The sequence below is a fragment of the Ceratina calcarata genome, unplaced genomic scaffold (assembly GCF_001652005.2).
Source record: "Ceratina calcarata isolate Rehan_Ccalc_2016 unplaced genomic scaffold, ASM165200v1 scaffold351.2, whole genome shotgun sequence".
NCBI lineage: Eukaryota > Metazoa > Arthropoda > Insecta > Hymenoptera > Apidae > Ceratina > Ceratina calcarata.
The window spans coordinates 9,317-27,664 of record NW_017158043.1 but is presented as its reverse complement, the minus strand read 5'-3'; the positions used below and the strand labels follow the sequence as shown (position 1 = coordinate 27,664).

The following is an 18,348-nucleotide window of genomic DNA, read 5'->3' as shown; positions in this document are numbered from 1 at the left end:
GAAAATGGTCCAATCATTGTCATTGTTCATCTGTCTAGAGGATGAAACTGTGTTTTCTCTCAAACATAGACGTAAGAATTATTTAGCAAGCGCATAATAAATTGTACAAATTTGTTTATTGTGCTCATAAGTAACTATTATTATATTGTTTTATCACATAAATTTTCTATAAAGAAAAAAAATTGTTTATAAGTAACATTTACGATGTTAGCCGGTAAGAATTGAGCAGACATGAATCTGCTTTGTACATATATCAGCAATTAGAGCGTCTATAAAAATAGACAATAGAATTTTTGGTTCTCATACGGCGAGAATATAAAACGTGGTCGAAAAGTCACTCTGAACGGAGAGTAATCAATTCAATAAAGAATATTGTTTATATTTTACCTAGTAAAATACCGTTTATGAAAATTACTAAGCTAGCACTATACATTGTATGTACATGTCCAAGTATATTCAGTTTCTATATATTCTCAATCAATCCAAGAGGGCAATATTATTTATCATCCGCATCTAACGAATAAATATATATATATTCATACATAAGCATACCCATACTCGTACGGAAGGAAGCAAGAAATTCTCGCTTCTGGTGTTTTATTAATGCAAAATACAAGCATGAAAGTATGTACCAAATTATCTGATGCTTGAATCGTCGGAGACCAACAAAATTTTTGTGTGAAATGTGAGATAACATTTGGAAATCGAAACTCTGCGAAAGTCGAAGAGATATGCGTTTCCATCGAAAAAGAAAACCATGTCATCTTCTCCGACATTAAGAATTCGTGGCTTTGTGTATGTTTCATAAGTTCAAGATGCGTCTCAATGATCGTCGATTAACTGAAAGAAAAAAAGCAGATCGCTCAAGAGCAGGTTGTACATTTTTGCCAGGACGAATGCTTGTACAGTATTTTTAATTCAAATGACCTGGCACTGATCTGTTTTTTTTTTATCCTCAATTTACTTTGTTTTATAATCACATAATACAATATATAATTCGTCACTTTGCCCAGATTTCTACACCGCATTAGCTTCACCAAACTCGTTCTGAGTGATCGTGCTACACGCGTGTCTCATTCAATGTACTAGCAATGTAAGCTTCATTTTATCTTTACTGTAACGTGTTCCGATAATGTCATGTGCTACAGGTATTATTGAAGCGTTCCGAACTTTTAATATCTCCTTGATCACATTGATTATCGTACCATTGTTTAAATTTCTTGTTCAAAATTGATCCAAACAGTTTTGAAAATTACTTATGTCTCGATGGATTTACGCTTCGAGATAATTGATGCCGGTGTACTTCTTCCAGTTTGTTTCAGGACTTCATTCGACTTGCAAATATTTGCGTACAAGTATTAATACAGTAAGCATTAATATACACAGCAGTTGCAATTGACACTCTTACTATTAGCTTCGTCGAACACCTGAAACAAAAGGAAGAAAATAAGTTTGTCTCAAAGTGTTAATTCTCGGATATTCTGTTCATTGTATAGTGCACATGGACTTATTAATAAATACTCTCGAAATTTTGAATACGTTTTTGGGATGAACTTAATTAGGAAGAGATAACGATCATTCTGTCGAATACTTCTTTCTTACATATAGAAGCGATATGCATATTATAATTGACGATATACAGGAGTAAAAGTTTTTCTGTAAAAATGAATTGTAGAAATACTTTAAGACAATTAAAATCATTAGCCGTGTAATTTCCGGCATGCTATTGAAGTGTAAAAACTGGGTGACGAATAATTGCTGCAGCGATGTATTTACGCAGGACATGTTTATGACTGCACTAAATCACTTTGCCCACTTATTAATCATGTATCGAAGTGTTTATTTCCATTAAGAGAAAAGGAAAAAAGCAACAAAGTGTGATTATATTAACTATATTCGTCTAAATCTAATATACTAGTTTATAATAAATATATTTGTACTAATTTTAATCATAAACTTTGTTGTTTTTATTGCACTATAAATATAAGTTAGAGGAAAGCGTAGTATGTTAATTTACCTTTTTTAATTTGTAATTGCTTAAAAAATAAAAAAAAACTGCTGTATGACAGTGGCTTCATGAAAACGTTAAGAATGTATATGTATACGTGTATTAATACCGTTTGGTTTTTCATTTAATTTGCGTCTAACAAAAATCAAACATTTCCTCTTTTATGCAGATCTATGTTATCGGAAATAGTTTTCGATCACTTCCATATCTGCTAATATTATTATTTTTCCTGAGATTTTAGACCAGCTATCCCCTTAATCATACAGTTCGATTGCTACGACGCACATATATTTATAGGACCTACGTTAATAGTTATTTACATTCTTCTGTCACGATTTGAAACAAAAGTAAGAATATGTCATTTATACATACGAGTGGACTGCACAACTTTTATTATTACTACCATCTTCTTAATCTGTCGAAGATATCTTTCACGTTAATATGAGTTAAAAGTGCACGTGTAAATTCGTACATATAGTAGAATTTCATAAATTCTCTATATTGGTAACTACAATAATTAACAGAAAAATTTCTTGAGCAATATGTTATGGAAAACTGTGTACCCTGTTTGGAGATGTCCCAGACTTCGACGTAAGTACAAAGTAACTATGTTAACGTAACTGAATGTTAACGTTAAGACGAATAAAATGCTGCTATTTAATTTTGATACATTATATCGAATCAATGATGCTTGTAGAACTTCATCATATGCCAAAGGCACCGTTACCTGGGGAACCAGCGAAACCGTACACGCTTTCTGAAGTTCCTGGACCAAGGTCAGACGCTCTACTCAATGAATTTTCTAAAATTCAGGTTTATATTGTCATTACGAAATACCTCATGGTTCGAAAATAGTATTTGTGACTGTACAATACTCTCGTGAAATATTTCAGCAAGTCGGCTCCATCGAATATTTTGCGGACTACCAGAGATCTGTTGGAAACTACATAGCAGACATCGATGGAAACGTCTTCTTGGATATGTTGATGCAATTTTCTTCCCTCCCCCTCGGTTACAATCATAGAGCAATCCTTGGTTCATTGGCATGTGCAGGGAACCAAGTAAGTACCAGCGTGTGTATAAATATTATTATTGTAAAAACACCGATTTAACAACGTTCTAGCGAATGATAGCAAACAGACCAGCATTGGCGATGTTCCCTAGTTTAGAGTGGCCATGCAAACTTCAAGACACCCTGCTTCAGCCATGTGTAAGACGTTTTATTGGAAATAAATACGAATCGGGAAATATTAAATAGTAACGAGCGAAGTGAATTCGTTACATGTGACATTATTCTTATCAGGTAGCTCCAAAAGGATTGCCATGTGTCTACACGAGTATGTGCTGCTCTTCCGCAACCGAGTTTGCGATACAAGCAGCATTCATAAAATATGCTGAGCGTCGTCGCCGTGGTAGTGCATACTCAGATGAAGAAAAGAAAACCGCACTCTATAATAATCCACCCGGCTGTCCCGACGTGTGCATCCTATCTTTTGATGGTACCTTAACACAGTAGTGTTATCTTGATATCCTCATTGCTTGTATCTGATGAGATATTTATAAATATAGGTGGATGTTATGGTAGAACCTTCGGTGCACTGGCATTATCGCACTGCAAATATTTGATGAAAGTTGACATTCCTAGTCTTCCGTGGCCGATTGCACCTTTTCCAGAGTATTTGTATCCATTGGATCAGCACGAAAAGGAGAATAAGGAAGAGGATGCCAGATGTATAGAGAAAGTAAATTTAGCATTCGGGTGTACCTAGTATTCGTAAAATGTATACCAAAGTATGTCGTTTAAAAGGTAGAAGATTTAATAGAACAAAGCGAGAAGGGTGAGAACCCGATGCCCGTCGCTGGTATTATAGTCGAAGCGATACAATGCGAAGGAGGCGATCGACATGCTTCTCCAGATTTCTTTCAAAGTCTGCAGGATATTGCCAAAAGAGTAACTAAGACGTTTGAATCTTTATACATGAGCAGCGTATTACGTAAAATGCGTGATACGAATTATAAATTTTGCAGAAACGTATTCCGTTGATATTGGATGAAATGGAAACAGGTGGTGGTGCAACGGGAAGGATATGGGCGCACGAATATTTTGAATTAAACATTCCGCCTGACATGGTCACCTTTAGTCACAAAATGCAAGCCAGTGGATTTTATCATTCTCCCGAATACATGTAATTATCTTAAATATACATGAATGATTAAACAGAATTTATTTCATCGAAATTTAACAACGGATGTTGGGATTTTCGTAGGATCAAACATCCATACAGAACTTTTGACAGATTTCACGGTGACCCGGCTAAGATAGTAATGTTAGAAGCGGTGTTACAAACTATCGAAGCAGAGGACTTATTAACTCACGTTTCTACCGTCGGCAATTACCTGCTTTGTCAATTGAACACTTTGCAAAACGAATTTCCGGAGCTTATGAATTCCGTACGAGGCAGAGGGTTTATCATCGCGTTCGATATGCCCACTAAAGACCTTAGAAATAAACTGCTGCGCCTAATGCGTTCTAAAGGTAACTTCGAAATTTGTTAATGTCTCATATTTTCATAATTATTTGTTACAAATAAACTACTAGGTATTCAAGTTGGCGATTGTGGCGAAAAATCAATTCGTCTAAGGCCTTGCCTAATATTCGGGGAGTATCATGCAGATATCTTTTTGGAAATTTTACGTTCTTGTCTACAAGAGATTTTAGAAAGCTGATATATTTGTAAATTATACTTTACCCTCTTGTTGTATAACATATTTTTTAAATATATACTTCAATAAAAATACATACTCGTTACTTTCTCATAGATAACTGTTTTAATCCCATGAATCGATGATTTTTTACTCAAAACGAAAGTAATAAAGTTTCTTCGTAGGAAACACCCACATTGTACCTATAAACTAATATAAATCTGTTCCGACGAACGCACTGAACAACACGAAATAGAATTATTGACTTAACATTGGATAAGATAAGGATTAAAATTCAAACGTCGCGGTTTTGTAAGCCGCAAGTCGCAATACCGATCAAAGGAGCAGGAATAATCGTTCATGAGCAAGGGTAATCGATATCAGTTATGGCGGTAAAGAAGGAGCGGCTCCATTTAGCGTGATTGCAAATCAAGAGTTATTATGGCTCACATTTTCTATTACATAACGGGAAAGTGCATTTCCATCGAAGTGCATTTTTCGCGACGTTCAGTGTCATCGTGAGCTACGGTAAAGACAGAACGGGAAAAAGAGCACGATCTACCGTTTGCGAGTGAGGGAAGGAAGTTCAAGCCCGAAACGATTTTACGTCGTACTGCTCGTATACTGTTGACAATTGGAACCCGAAGTTTCAAGTCTCGACGCGACACGGCGTAAACAATCACCATGGCAAAGTACGAGGACATTGCGTAACCTGGTAGCCTTATCTAATTATAGCAGCATAGAAAGTGCATCTTTAATTCAATGATAATGCTTTGTTTACTGTACCACGCTGCACATTGCCTCTCGCACTCGATTCACCGGCTATCTATTTTCGGCAAGCGACATGTCTTTGTTTAAATCTTTAATTTTCATCAAAGAGAATTCCAATTTTAAGTTGGTGTGAGTTTTGTACGAGCAATTTCCTTTATCCTGTATTTGTCACATCTTTCTCTGTTGTATTTAACTTATTGTTAGAAATTTACATATATCTTTCGATACATTTATCCTATAAATAATATACCTTCTTTTATTTTGCATTTGTCACTTAGCTCCTTAGAAATTGTTAATTTATGACACCGTATAGAAGTATGTATGCGTGGAGTGTTTTTGTAATTAACTGATTTATGTTTATATATTTCATTTTCGAACTTTTGCCATAGTTAACAATTTATATGAATGCAGCGATTGGCTTCAAATTCCTTTACACATAAATAATGTATATGACTAATATATTTATGAATAAATTATTTTCATTGATCACAAATTTTTTGTTATAGTAGAATTTTCCTTCTTCATACTTTATTATTTTACTTTGTCTGGAATCATTCAAGTAAGAAAATGTTCGATTAACCAGTGAAGAACGCTTCCATTGCTTGCTGATTAATTCAATGATTACCTGCGATCATTAGCATTGAACAAACTGGAAAAACCTGCTGATATATTTTTACTACATTACCAGATCGTAATGAAACACATGATCGGTGTATCAGAAATATTATCATTGTACTCACAGAACAATACTTTGGAAAGATATGTCCTAAACTGTAATCTTATCTTTTTTATTTCGTTATCGTTTGCGGTGCAGCTAATCGGTAATACACTGTTCATAATTATTTACTTCATAGACCAATTCATGTATCAGAAGCAAATCGTAGACGTTCATATTATGTCTGCGATTTTGTAAAAATGAAAGTTGATAGGTTTTCACAGTTTTATATAGAACAGTTTTATCATATATCCAAGGGTAAGCTACTTTAAAAAACAAATTAACAGTTGTTTCAGTTCTAGTTCAAGTCCACTTACGAATTGTTACATAAATACTGCTATTTATCTATTGTAAGAATTGATGCAGCGTATATGCATATGATGGGAATAGTTATATGAACTGTGAATTTATTTTATAGAGAGATGATGATAGTATTTGTTTATGACACTGCAAGGTGTTGTAAAGAAGACGATGATCCTGCAGAGGCAGTTATGTATTTCCATCCTGCGTGGGTGTCCCTTACCCAAAGGCTAGCTTTAGCGGGTCAACTAATGGCTGTTAATCAGTTCCTCTCTACTTCGTTTTCCCCTCCAAAATCAATTACATTACAAGGAGGAAAATTAAAGCTGATATATTTGTAAATTATACTTTACCCTCTTGTTGTATAACATATTTTTTAAATATATACTTCAATAAAAATACATACTCGTTACTTTCTCATAGATAACTGTTTTAATCCCATGAATCGATGATTTTTTACTCAAAACGAAAGTAATAAAGTTTCTTCGTAGGAAACACCCACATTGTACCTATAAACTAATATAAATCTGTTCCGACGAACGCACTGAACAACACGAAATAGAATTATTGACTTAACATTGGATAAGATAAGGATTAAAATTCAAACGTCGCGGTTTTGTAAGCCGCAAGTCGCAATACCGATCAAAGGAGCAGGAATAATCGTTCATGAGCAAGGGTAATCGATATCAGTTATGGCGGTAAAGAAGGAGCGGCTCCATTTAGCGTGATTGCAAATCAAGAGTTATTATGGCTCACATTTTCTATTACATAACGGGAAAGTGCATTTCCATCGAAGTGCATTTTTCGCGACGTTCAGTGTCATCGTGAGCTACGGTAAAGACAGAACGGGAAAAAGAGCACGATCTACCGTTTGCGAGTGAGGGAAGGAAGTTCAAGCCCGAAACGATTTTACGTCGTACTGCTCGTATACTGTTGACAATTGGAACCCGAAGTTTCAAGTCTCGACGCGACACGGCGTAAACAATCACCATGGCAAAGTACGAGGACATTGCGTAACCTGGTAGCCTTATCTAATTATAGCAGCATAGAAAGTGCATCTTTAATTCAATGATAATGCTTTGTTTACTGTACCACGCTGCACATTGCCTCTCGCACTCGATTCACCGGCTATCTATTTTCGGCAAGCGACATGTCTTTGTTTAAATCTTTAATTTTCATCAAAGAGAATTCCAATTTTAAGTTGGTGTGAGTTTTGTACGAGCAATTTCCTTTATCCTGTATTTGTCACATCTTTCTCTGTTGTATTTAACTTATTGTTAGAAATTTACATATATCTTTCGATACATTTATCCTATAAATAATATACCTTCTTTTATTTTGCATTTGTCACTTAGCTCCTTAGAAATTGTTAATTTATGACACCGTATAGAAGTATGTATGCGTGGAGTGTTTTTGTAATTAACTGATTTATGTTTATATATTTCATTTTCGAACTTTTGCCATAGTTAACAATTTATATGAATACAGCGATTGGCTTCAAATTCCTTTACACATAAATAATGTATATGACTAATATATTTATGAATAAATTATTTTCATTGATCACAAATTTTTTGTTATAGTAGAATTTTCCTTCTTCATACTTTATTATTTTACTTTGTCTGGAATCATTCAAGTAAGAAAATGTTCGATTAACCAGTGAAGAACGCTTCCATTGCTTGCTGATTAATTCAATGATTACCTGCGATCATTAGCATTGAACAAACTGGAAAAACCTGCTGATATATTTTTACTACATTACCAGATCGTAATGAAACACATGATCGGTGTATCAGAAATATTATCATTGTACTCACAGAACAATACTTTGGAAAGATATGTCCTAAACTGTAATCTTATCTTTTTTATTTCGTTATCGTTTGCGGTGCAGCTAATCGGTAATACACTGTTCATAATTATTTACTTCATAGACCAATTCATGTATCAGAAGCAAATCGTAGACGTTCATATTATGTCTGCGATTTTGTAAAAATGAAAGTTGATAGGTTTTCACAGTTTTATATAGAACAGTTTTATCATATATCCAAGGGTAAGCTACTTTAAAAAACAAATTAACAGTTGTTTCAGTTCTAGTTCAAGTCCACTTACGAATTGTTACATAAATACTGCTATTTATCTATTGTAAGAATTGATGCAGCGTATATGCATATGATGGGAATAGTTATATGAACTGTGAATTTATTTTATAGAGAGATGATGATAGTATTTGTTTATGACACTGCAAGGTGTTGTAAAGAAGACGATGATCCTGCAGAGGCAGTTATGTATTTCCATCCTGCGTGGGTGTCCCTTACCCAAAGGCTAGCTTTAGCGGGTCAACTAATGGCTGTTAATCAGTTCCTCTCTACTTCGTTTTCCCCTCCAAAATCAATTACATTACAAGGAGGAAAATTTGTATTGAAGAAATTTGGACAGTATATACTTGTAAGTATTCATATATATTCTTCTTCCTTTGATTGTACTAATTAAATAGCTATTTTTACCTCAGTGAATGTAATATTTATTTCACTGTTAGATATACGAGTATTTAAGAGTTGTTTATTACTTTCTAGGCAGTGGGGACTGATAGGAATATTCATGACTGGATTTTAGAAAGGCGCGCGAACACCTTAGAATCGTTATTAAAATTTTTTCACTGCGACTTGAATAAGATACTGGAATCGTTTAACAACGATAGAAACAAATTTACTGAAAAACTTTATCAAATGTTCGAAACGTACTTGCCAATACTTCAATACAGTGCCAATCTTTTCTCTAATATTCCAATTATTAAACTTCCAAAGGTAATTAATGTATGATATTATCTATATTATTATTTCAAATAATTCACTCTAATACATTGAACTCTCATGTACTATTTGTAGAGTGCTAGCAACATATTTTTAGAAGCTATTCAAGTTTTACAATATTTTCAAGAAACTCATGGTATTATAGGTGGTGCACTCTTTTATAATAACAAGTAAGTCACCTGAAACTGTATTCCCAAGCCTATTTCTCCCTAGGTGCATTTTAAAAACGAGTATTAACATTTCAGGGTAGTTGCTACTCAATTAAGTGCTGAAGTAACTAAACAAATAGTTATAACTGATCCATATAGAATAAAGGTACGTGTATCGCACCTATATTTATAAGTAATAAAATTATATTACAGGATTATTTTCTATATAATTTTGTAGGCTCCCGCGGATAGGATACCAACGGAATTTCATCTGCCTGTCGGAGTACAGTTATTCCGAGTGTACATAGAACAGAAACAGTTCACGAAACTTACACAAGAAGCAAATAACGAACGATACTACAGCTCTTATTTCGATTCTGTCTCTAAAAAGACATTGCAGAGGAAGGTGAGCAGAATAAAACCGAATATATAGTAACATCTACAATGATATGATGGAACAATTATTTTCTCAGAGCATGTCCAAGAATAGTAAGGAACCTCCATTGTCCGGAATGAAACGCGACACTTCTCGTATCTTCACTGTACCTGAAGAAGGAGAATTAGATTCGTTGCAATACAACGATAACAGCCACTACGTACCTTCCGTTCCACTTACAGCTTACAGTTCGCCGGTAAAACGTAAACAGGAAAGTAAAACAGACCGTCCGAAGTGCGCGAACCCTTTGACTCCTAGCGTTTGTTCGACGCCCTTAAAGGACATTAATAGGGTGCTGCACGGCAATGTTATGTTGATATGTAATACAAACGAGGAAGCAAGTAACGAAACTGGCGATGAAAAGAAAGAGGTAAAAACGAATGTGGACGATATTCCGGATGTGGTCAAGGAGGCTCTCAGATGTAAACGTTTAAATAAATTAAGGAACGTTACACCGAAAGAGAAACTAGTTAAGCGGAGAGAATTTAATAAAAAAAGTTTAAGCGTGCACGATTTAGATTCGTCCAATTTATGCTCCAGCCGGATATCAGTAAGAATGTATGGATTAGGTTTACCACAGTTAAAGAATAGTATATCGCCCGAGGCTTCGCCTCAAAAGAAATACTCACAGAAAAGACAGTTCCATACGATTACCGATCCGTGTTATCCCGTGTTTCGATACGACGGATTACCGGTATCCCAATCTTTGTACGAGCAATACATATCTACCCATTTCGAAGAGCTTAAAGACGGCGGAAATGACATAGTCAATCCTAACGAATTTCTAATGAGTTTGACTAACGATCGCAAAGCGACAAACGTAACGAACAACTGTGATACTGTGACTAGAGATAATTTTGAAAAACCGAGCATCTCTTGCGCGGTAAAATTAGATAAATTCAAGCAAGAAACTTATCGTAGATCGATGAGTCTTCCATTGAAACCGTTAAATGTCACTGATAACGACGATAGACGAAAATCGGCATCCGAATGTGGTAACGTCTACGATTTCTTACAAAAGAAGAAACTGGACGGTCTGCAATTGACACCGCTCATGTCCAAGCTCAGTTTACTCGCCGATGAACGAACTAGTGGTTTTTGCAGCAGGGAAACCACCCCTAGCGAGTTTCGCGACTTATCCGGCTTCTCGACGGCAACGAATCAAATGATTAAGCAGAAATTGGAAGCGGTTAATAAAGAAACCGGTAGCGACGGCGAGGACGAACTCGAAGAAGACTGGGTGACTACTTCCAAGGACGAAGTTTGTCTTGAGAAAACAGAATTATTTCTTTGCGGACATCAAAACATGGTGCTAGTACTGTTAATGGAAAACGGAACTGCCAATAATCCCGATCTTATACACACTCTCGTAAGTGCATTATTGATTCTTGATGTTTGCTACGGTGCGAATAACTAATTTTCTAATTGTACGTGAACTGCCGTAGTGGAAAACTTGTGTGAGCACATTAGGTAAACTTGAAACAAGGCTGCAGCAGTGCTTGGAACCTTTACCGTCGAACGAGAACAAAGAATTGTATAGTATTTTAAGCGTCGATCCTCAATGGGATACGATAAATCGTTCCGGACTCTGGGGCGTTACTGAATTGGACATTGTTTCTAGTCTACACGATAGATTCACACATGCCAGCAATCTCACAGATATCATCGTCAGGTAATCAGGATTAGACATTAGACATTTCATTTGAATTAGTATAACTTTGCATAATTCAGCTTGCTTCGGTAGTGTCTATATTTTATATATTTTCCCTTTAAAAAAAAGATTTTGTAGCATACATTTGATTTTAGAATAATTTCTTTCATGTTGTATTAATGAAACGTCATGACTTGCATTCTTGTTCGAGTATGGTAAAAAAAAATGAGTATGTTTTATTAATTAACTAGAACGGAGGATACCGTTGTTTACGGTAATCAGTGCGGGAACGTAGAGGTATTTTATCAACAAGCAGTGGCTCCGAACACGTCCGGAGGACTTCCGACTCCTGCAGATTTAATGGGAATCGTATCTCTTAAAGCGAAACGTAGACTGGAAAGGGATCACGGAATCGTATTACTATAAATCGTACTTGTCCACGAAAATTTCCGTCACGTTCAAGATCGAATCGTTTTTACTTAATACTTTGTTCGTTTTCTATGGCATGCCAAATTAACGATAATATACAGCGTTTTGTACATATTCATTTCTTTGCATTCATAGTGATAGAAACAGTTCTCTGATTTTCTTTTAATAATATCGCGTAGGAGCATTCTCGTTACCTTGTCACGCAATATAATACAAGGGCATTAAATTGAGAATGAAATTCTTCGTTCAGTAGTTAGCATGTAATCGTAGTTAAACTTTTATCGCTCTAGCGATGATATCCGAATAATCATGTATAAATATTACATATACAGGTGTATACAGTTAGTATTATATTTATTTAGAACGTCCACATCTCTTGCGTGAGAAACGATAAGTTCAAATTTTCATATCCTTCCGGAATAAAAGAATCAAACATAGTTTGTATAATAAATATCAATATTGGTACGTGAGCATAGAATTTAAAATTACCTCGAAACGAAGGTAAACCAATTTTTATTGTGTGGCTCGAAATTCTTTAAAACCGCAATAAAATTTTAATGGCATGATACGACAGTTCCGAGTCCAAGCTTTTGTCGTATTATAATTATTAAATACAAATGATTCTAGTATTATGTACCTACGTCCGATTAATAAGTGATACATAATGTTAAATAATTTATTTGTCTATTTAAATATCGTGTTATCGTGGGTAAAGATTTTTATTATATTGGGTATAACATATAAGTCGTAATGGTTATTGTTTTACTTCTTAACGATCCAATGTTGTATAAATGAATTTATATTGTGTGTATTATAAACATAATTCTTTGTATATAAATATATGTAAGAAGCGTCTAATAATTTATTTACACGATTTATAAATAGTAATATAATTTTCGAATTCATTAGCATTAAGTAGTAGATTAGGATAAGAATATTATTAAAAGGAAAGGTATAACATCAATATGTTAACACAGAAATATATGATATACAACATGAATGTAATTCGTGGAGCATGATACGAGTTGTAAGGACTCAATAATAATAGTAATCAGTGATTAGCATTTATTTCTATATGAACTTTTAGATGATGATTTCAAATTTGAAAAATCTATCTGGGGAATAAACTCTTTTCTTAAGTTCCCACCCAACAACAGGAGCAGACTCTGTAGACAAAACTTTCAAATAAAATACGATCTTCTCAAAATGTAAAAATGCCAAACTTTCATTGAACAATTCGCAGTAAATGATGTGTACGTTTCATGTCGTGATGAGAGGACAATAAAAGAGCCTGTGAAACCTATCGCACGCACTCGATTCCACGATGTTATTCCCACGAGTAGAAAATTATATTCAAATTTATGGCTGGATATTTACCACGTGTGCTGAAATCGTTCCGTAGTTTCATATTTGTTTTGTCGACCTCGGCGACGAGCAGACGAAAATGAATCGAGGCGAGCCTCCTCCCGGTTCTACAGGTTTGCTACATGCTTGCTTATATCACGCGGTGTACACGTTTCCGTTTACTCGTTTATCTAGTTTGCATTTAGCAGGACGCGCCCCTAAACCAGAATCTAAATCATTGACGCATGAATCCAATCTTGTTTCGTCATAGGCACGATACGACGAGCCTCCACGAATGGAAAGTTTCACAAAAACGGGATACTTTGAACTTTTGGTTCTTAAAAACTACTCTTTCTCCAAAAAGAAATAGTATTTTATAAACTGCTGATAAATGATACTACGCTTTTATATTAACAGGACATTCGATTGTTTCTGTTTAACAAATATGCTAATGTTCTTATTTTTTAGTATTGGAAAAACAAGATCAACGTGGTAAGCAAGTAGTTATACATTAGAAGTTTATTTAATGAGTTATCTCCTGTTTATCCGTTTGTTAGTGGAAATACAAAATGTTTACAATACGGGAAACAGCCTTCCCATACCAAGGTACTGACACATTTCTATCACTAAATTATCAAATGCTAGTTAAATGTTATATACTAATGTTAAAACTTGGAATGCCATCCGTAAGTTTCAAGATTTCATTTAGTACGTAGATGGATTAATGAAGTTTATTTGAAGAAGTGACGGTTATAGAGAAACGAGCTACGAAAATATCATGTGATCATCGCGAGGTCGAAAAACCAGCTTGCCGCTAATATGTGACATTATACGGTTGATTTAATAAATATCAATATTGGTACGTGAGCATAGAATTTAAAATTACCTCGAAACGAAGGTAAACCAATTTTTATTGTGTGGCTCGAAATTCTTTAAAACCGCAATAAAATTTTAATGGCATGATACGACAGTTCCGAGTCCAAGCTTTTGTCGTATTATAATTATTAAATACAAATGATTCTAGTATTATGTACCTACGTCCGATTAATAAGTGATACATAATGTTAAATAATTTATTTGTCTATTTAAATATCGTGTTATCGTGGGTAAAGATTTTTATTATATTGGGTATAACATATAAGTCGTAATGGTTATTGTTTTACTTCTTAACGATCCAATGTTGTATAAATGAATTTATATTGTGTGTATTATAAACATAATTCTTTGTATATAAATATATGTAAGAAGCGTCTAATAATTTATTTACACGATTTATAAATAGTAATATAATTTTCGAATTCATTAGCATTAAGTAGTAGATTAGGATAAGAATATTATTAAAAGGAAAGGTATAACATCAATATGTTAACACAGAAATATATGATATACAACATGAATGTAATTCGTGGAGCATGATACGAGTTGTAAGGACTCAATAATAATAGTAATCAGTGATTAGCATTTATTTCTATATGAACTTTTAGATGATGATTTCAAATTTGAAAAATCTATCTGGGGAATAAACTCTTTTCTTAAGTTCCCACCCAACAACAGGAGCAGACTCTGTAGACAAAACTTTCAAATAAAATACGATCTTCTCAAAATGTAAAAATGCCAAACTTTCATTGAACAATTCGCAGTAAATGATGTGTACGTTTCATGTCGTGATGAGAGGACAATAAAAGAGCCTGTGAAACCTATCGCACGCACTCGATTCCACGATGTTATTCCCACGAGTAGAAAATTATATTCAAATTTATGGCTGGATATTTACCACGTGTGCTGAAATCGTTCCGTAGTTTCATATTTGTTTTGTCGACCTCGGCGACGAGCAGACGAAAATGAATCGAGGCGAGCCTCCTCCCGGTTCTACAGGTTTGCTACATGCTTGCTTATATCACGCGGTGTACACGTTTCCGTTTACTCGTTTATCTAGTTTGCATTTAGCAGGACGCGCCCCTAAACCAGAATCTAAATCATTGACGCATGAATCCAATCTTGTTTCGTCATAGGCACGATACGACGAGCCTCCACGAATGGAAAGTTTCACAAAAACGGGATACTTTGAACTTTTGGTTCTTAAAAACTACTCTTTCTCCAAAAAGAAATAGTATTTTATAAACTGCTGATAAATGATACTACGCTTTTATATTAACAGGACATTCGATTGTTTCTGTTTAACAAATATGCTAATGTTCTTATTTTTTAGTATTGGAAAAACAAGATCAACGTGGTAAGCAAGTAGTTATACATTAGAAGTTTATTTAATGAGTTATCTCCTGTTTATCCGTTTGTTAGTGGAAATACAAAATGTTTACAATACGGGAAACAGCCTTCCCATACCAAGGTACTGACACATTTCTATCACTAAATTATCAAATGCTAGTTAAATGTTATATACTAATGTTAAAACTTGGAATGCCATCCGTAAGTTTCAAGATTTCATTTAGTACGTAGATGGATTAATGAAGTTTATTTGAAGAAGTGACGGTTATAGAGAAACGAGCTACGAAAATATCATGTGATCATCGCGAGGTCGAAAAACCAGCTTGCCGCTAATATGTGACATTATACGGTTGATTTACCTATCATGATTTGTTTCGAAGAATGCGGTACAAACAAGCCTCCACGATCGACCAATCAACGATCAGAATATCGATCGTCGATTTTGACGCGGTTGTATTTAAGCAACTCGCGCTTGTATTTAATAGTTAAAAAGAAATCGCTAAACTATCTCAATCTAGCTATTCGCAAGTATTCAGAATGGTATGAGACACAATCCTTTGTTATAAGTAATACCATTTTTTTTACTAACAATATTTTCTATATATTTGCGTTGAATATACTTATTCCATAAATTATAGTTTCTACTTCTTTAATTTTGTAATTATATTAGTATTATGTAAGTATTATATGCTTGTTTCAAATTACATATTTAATTGTTAATATTTCCTTATGAATATTGCTAAACCGAATATGATTGTATATATGGGATTGCGAATAAAATGAAAATTGATCAACGATTTATCAAATTTAATAGACGACATTAATTAGAAAACTATTTTTTCCAGACTACATATACAGATAAAGGCCTGAAGGTAAACAGTTACTTAAAAGATCTTAATCGAAAACATAATCTATTATTAATACATACTACTTTCCATTTCTTAGCCCTTAGGTGGAAAGTTCCTATCCTTTGATTATATTAAATTCTGGGTTGGAAATGCGAAGCAGGTAATTAGAAATAAAAATTATTGGAATAGTTATTACAAAAGTTACGATGCTTAAAAATTTTGTTCACCGCAAAAGATGTTAAATTCTTCATTTGTTATTTAGGCAGCCAGTTATTATTCTACTAGACTGGGTTTTGAACCTGTAGCATATCGTGGTTTGGAAACTAATTCCAGACACGTTGCATCGCATGTTGTTAAACAAAATCAGGTAAAAGCTACATAAATGTTTACTTTTCTTTGAAGAAAAATTTAATATAGCTCGCCTTACGTAGTCTCCAGTATAGTTTAAAACAAATTGAAGAATGTATTGTTAATTTTATAGATTACTTTTATATTCGAATCAGCGTATGAACCCAGCAATGAAGAAATGGCGAAATTTCTCGCCCGACACGGAGACGGTGTTCGTGATATTGCCTTCAATGTTGAAGATATAGGAACCATTGTAAAGGTACGTTTTTTTATCATAGAATTTATATGAATACGTAGGTAAAACGATCATAATTTTAGATCGCAAAAGAAAGAGGAGCGGTGATAGTGAAAGATATATGGGAAGAGAAAGATGAACATGGAATTGTAAAATTTGCTACGATACAGACTGTAAGTACAGATATCATAAGTGTTACATTTCATTAATCAACTAAATAATTGAACGTTCATTTATTAGTATGGAGATACGTATCACACGCTCATAGACAGATCCAAATATAAAGGATTCTTTCTACCAGGATATGAAAAGCTGCCGGAAGACTCGTTTGCCAAGACCTTGTACGTAACTTAAATCCACTTGAGAACATTGTAGGATAATTTATTTAATAACTCCATGATTATTTTGTTGACTAGACCGAAAGTAGGACTAAATTTTGTGGATCATATCGTTGGTAATCAGCCTGACAAACAAATGGAACCTGTTGCACAATGGTATGCGGATTAATATTAGACGTTGAAACGATTTACATTATCAATTGCCACGAAATTTGTTTAATTCTAGGTACGAGCGTGTTTTACAGTTTCATCGGTTTTGGTCAGTAGACGATACTCAATTGTATACAGAATATTCAGCACTGCGCTCCATCGTTATGACGAATTGGGAAGAAACAGTGAAAATGCCGATTAATGAGCCAGCACCTGGTAAAAAACGTTCTCAGATTCAGGAATATGTCGAGTATTATGGTGGGGCAGGAGTGCAACACATCGCTCTCAATACAAACGACATAGTGCAAGCTGTAAATTACACATTTAAAAATACGTATCCCTACAAAGAGCATTTGGCTTTAATACTACGAATTTCATTGCAGATACAAAAACTGCGTGCTAGGGGCATGGAATTCTTGGACGTACCAGACACTTATTACGATATGTTACGAAAACGTTTGAGTAACAACGGCGTAAAAATTGTAGAGGATCTTAATATGCTACAGGTAGAAGTGTTAAAAAATCATATACATACATGTAGTTGAATAAAAAGCTGAGTATAGGTATTTGAATTTACAGAAATTAAGGATTTTGATAGATTACGACGAGGATGGATACCTTTTACAAATATTTACGAAGAACATGCAAGACCGACCGACTCTTTTCATAGAAATCATCCAACGACGCAATCACAATGTAAGTATCGCAGTGACAACTAATATTATCTGATGAGGTTTAATTTATTAGGGGCATTTTGTACTTGAGAATTAAAATTACACATGTTTTATGTTTGTCACAGGGATTTGGAGCTGGAAATTTCCAAGCACTGTTTGAAGCTATTGAAATGGAGCAAGCTAAGCGTGGAAATTTATAAAGATGTACAGACA

The 18,348-nt window shown here is 34.3% G+C and overlaps 3 protein-coding genes and 1 long non-coding RNA gene across 12 annotated transcripts; 3 read left to right on the top strand and 1 right to left on the bottom strand.

Moving 5' to 3' along the window:
* Positions 1-363: 363 nt before the first annotated feature.
* On the bottom strand, positions 364-4,754 carry LOC113464397 (uncharacterized). 6 transcript variants are annotated; one of them, XR_003389245.1, is made up of 4 exons: positions 3,151-3,371; positions 2,879-3,039; positions 2,736-2,810; positions 364-1,427 (listed from the first exon to the last, which is right to left on the bottom strand). It is a non-coding gene; the product is annotated as an uncharacterized LOC113464397 (long non-coding RNA). The 6 variants fall into 6 exon arrangements; XR_003389246.1 differs by lacking the exons at positions 2,736-2,810; positions 2,879-3,039; positions 3,151-3,371 and adding exons at positions 3,512-3,620; positions 4,406-4,754; XR_003389244.1 differs by lacking the exon at positions 3,151-3,371 and having other exon boundaries at positions 2,879-3,133.
* LOC108625362 (4-aminobutyrate aminotransferase, mitochondrial) lies at positions 2,511-4,801 on the top strand. Its single transcript, XM_018025323.2, has 10 exons — positions 2,511-2,599; positions 2,706-2,821; positions 2,902-3,069; positions 3,132-3,218; positions 3,312-3,507; positions 3,578-3,750; positions 3,816-3,959; positions 4,037-4,194; positions 4,276-4,544; positions 4,608-4,801. The coding sequence occupies exons 1-10, from the start codon at positions 2,551-2,553 to the stop codon at positions 4,733-4,735; spliced, it is 1,488 nt and encodes a 495-aa protein (XP_017880812.1). The 5' UTR covers positions 2,511-2,550; the 3' UTR covers positions 4,736-4,801.
* Positions 4,802-7,196: 2,395 nt separating this feature from the next.
* Positions 7,197-12,084, top strand: HPS4 (Hermansky-Pudlak syndrome 4 protein). 4 transcript variants are annotated; one of them, XM_018025318.2, is made up of 9 exons: positions 7,197-7,495; positions 8,708-8,942; positions 9,071-9,301; positions 9,383-9,477; positions 9,553-9,622; positions 9,695-9,862; positions 9,930-11,261; positions 11,338-11,564; positions 11,795-12,084. In XM_018025318.2, the coding sequence occupies exons 1-9, from the start codon at positions 7,488-7,490 to the stop codon at positions 11,967-11,969; spliced, it is 2,541 nt and encodes an 846-aa protein (XP_017880807.1). In that variant the 5' UTR covers positions 7,197-7,487; the 3' UTR covers positions 11,970-12,084. The 4 variants fall into 4 exon arrangements, with proteins under 4 accessions (XP_017880807.1, XP_026669720.1, XP_026669719.1 ...); XM_026813919.1 differs by lacking the exon at positions 7,197-7,495 and adding an exon at positions 7,502-7,638; XM_026813918.1 differs by lacking the exon at positions 7,197-7,495 and adding an exon at positions 7,502-7,703.
* A 2,113-nt stretch (positions 12,085-14,197) lies between these two features.
* Hpd (4-hydroxyphenylpyruvate dioxygenase) lies at positions 14,198-18,348 on the top strand. The gene is made up of 12 exons (XM_018025325.2): positions 14,198-16,082; positions 16,388-16,414; positions 16,488-16,550; positions 16,653-16,757; positions 16,872-16,997; positions 17,057-17,146; positions 17,214-17,314; positions 17,390-17,467; positions 17,538-17,772; positions 17,845-17,967; positions 18,041-18,157; positions 18,261-18,348. Exons 1-12 carry the CDS (start codon positions 16,080-16,082, stop codon positions 18,333-18,335), a joined length of 1,143 nt encoding a protein of 380 aa, XP_017880814.1. The 5' UTR covers positions 14,198-16,079; the 3' UTR covers positions 18,336-18,348.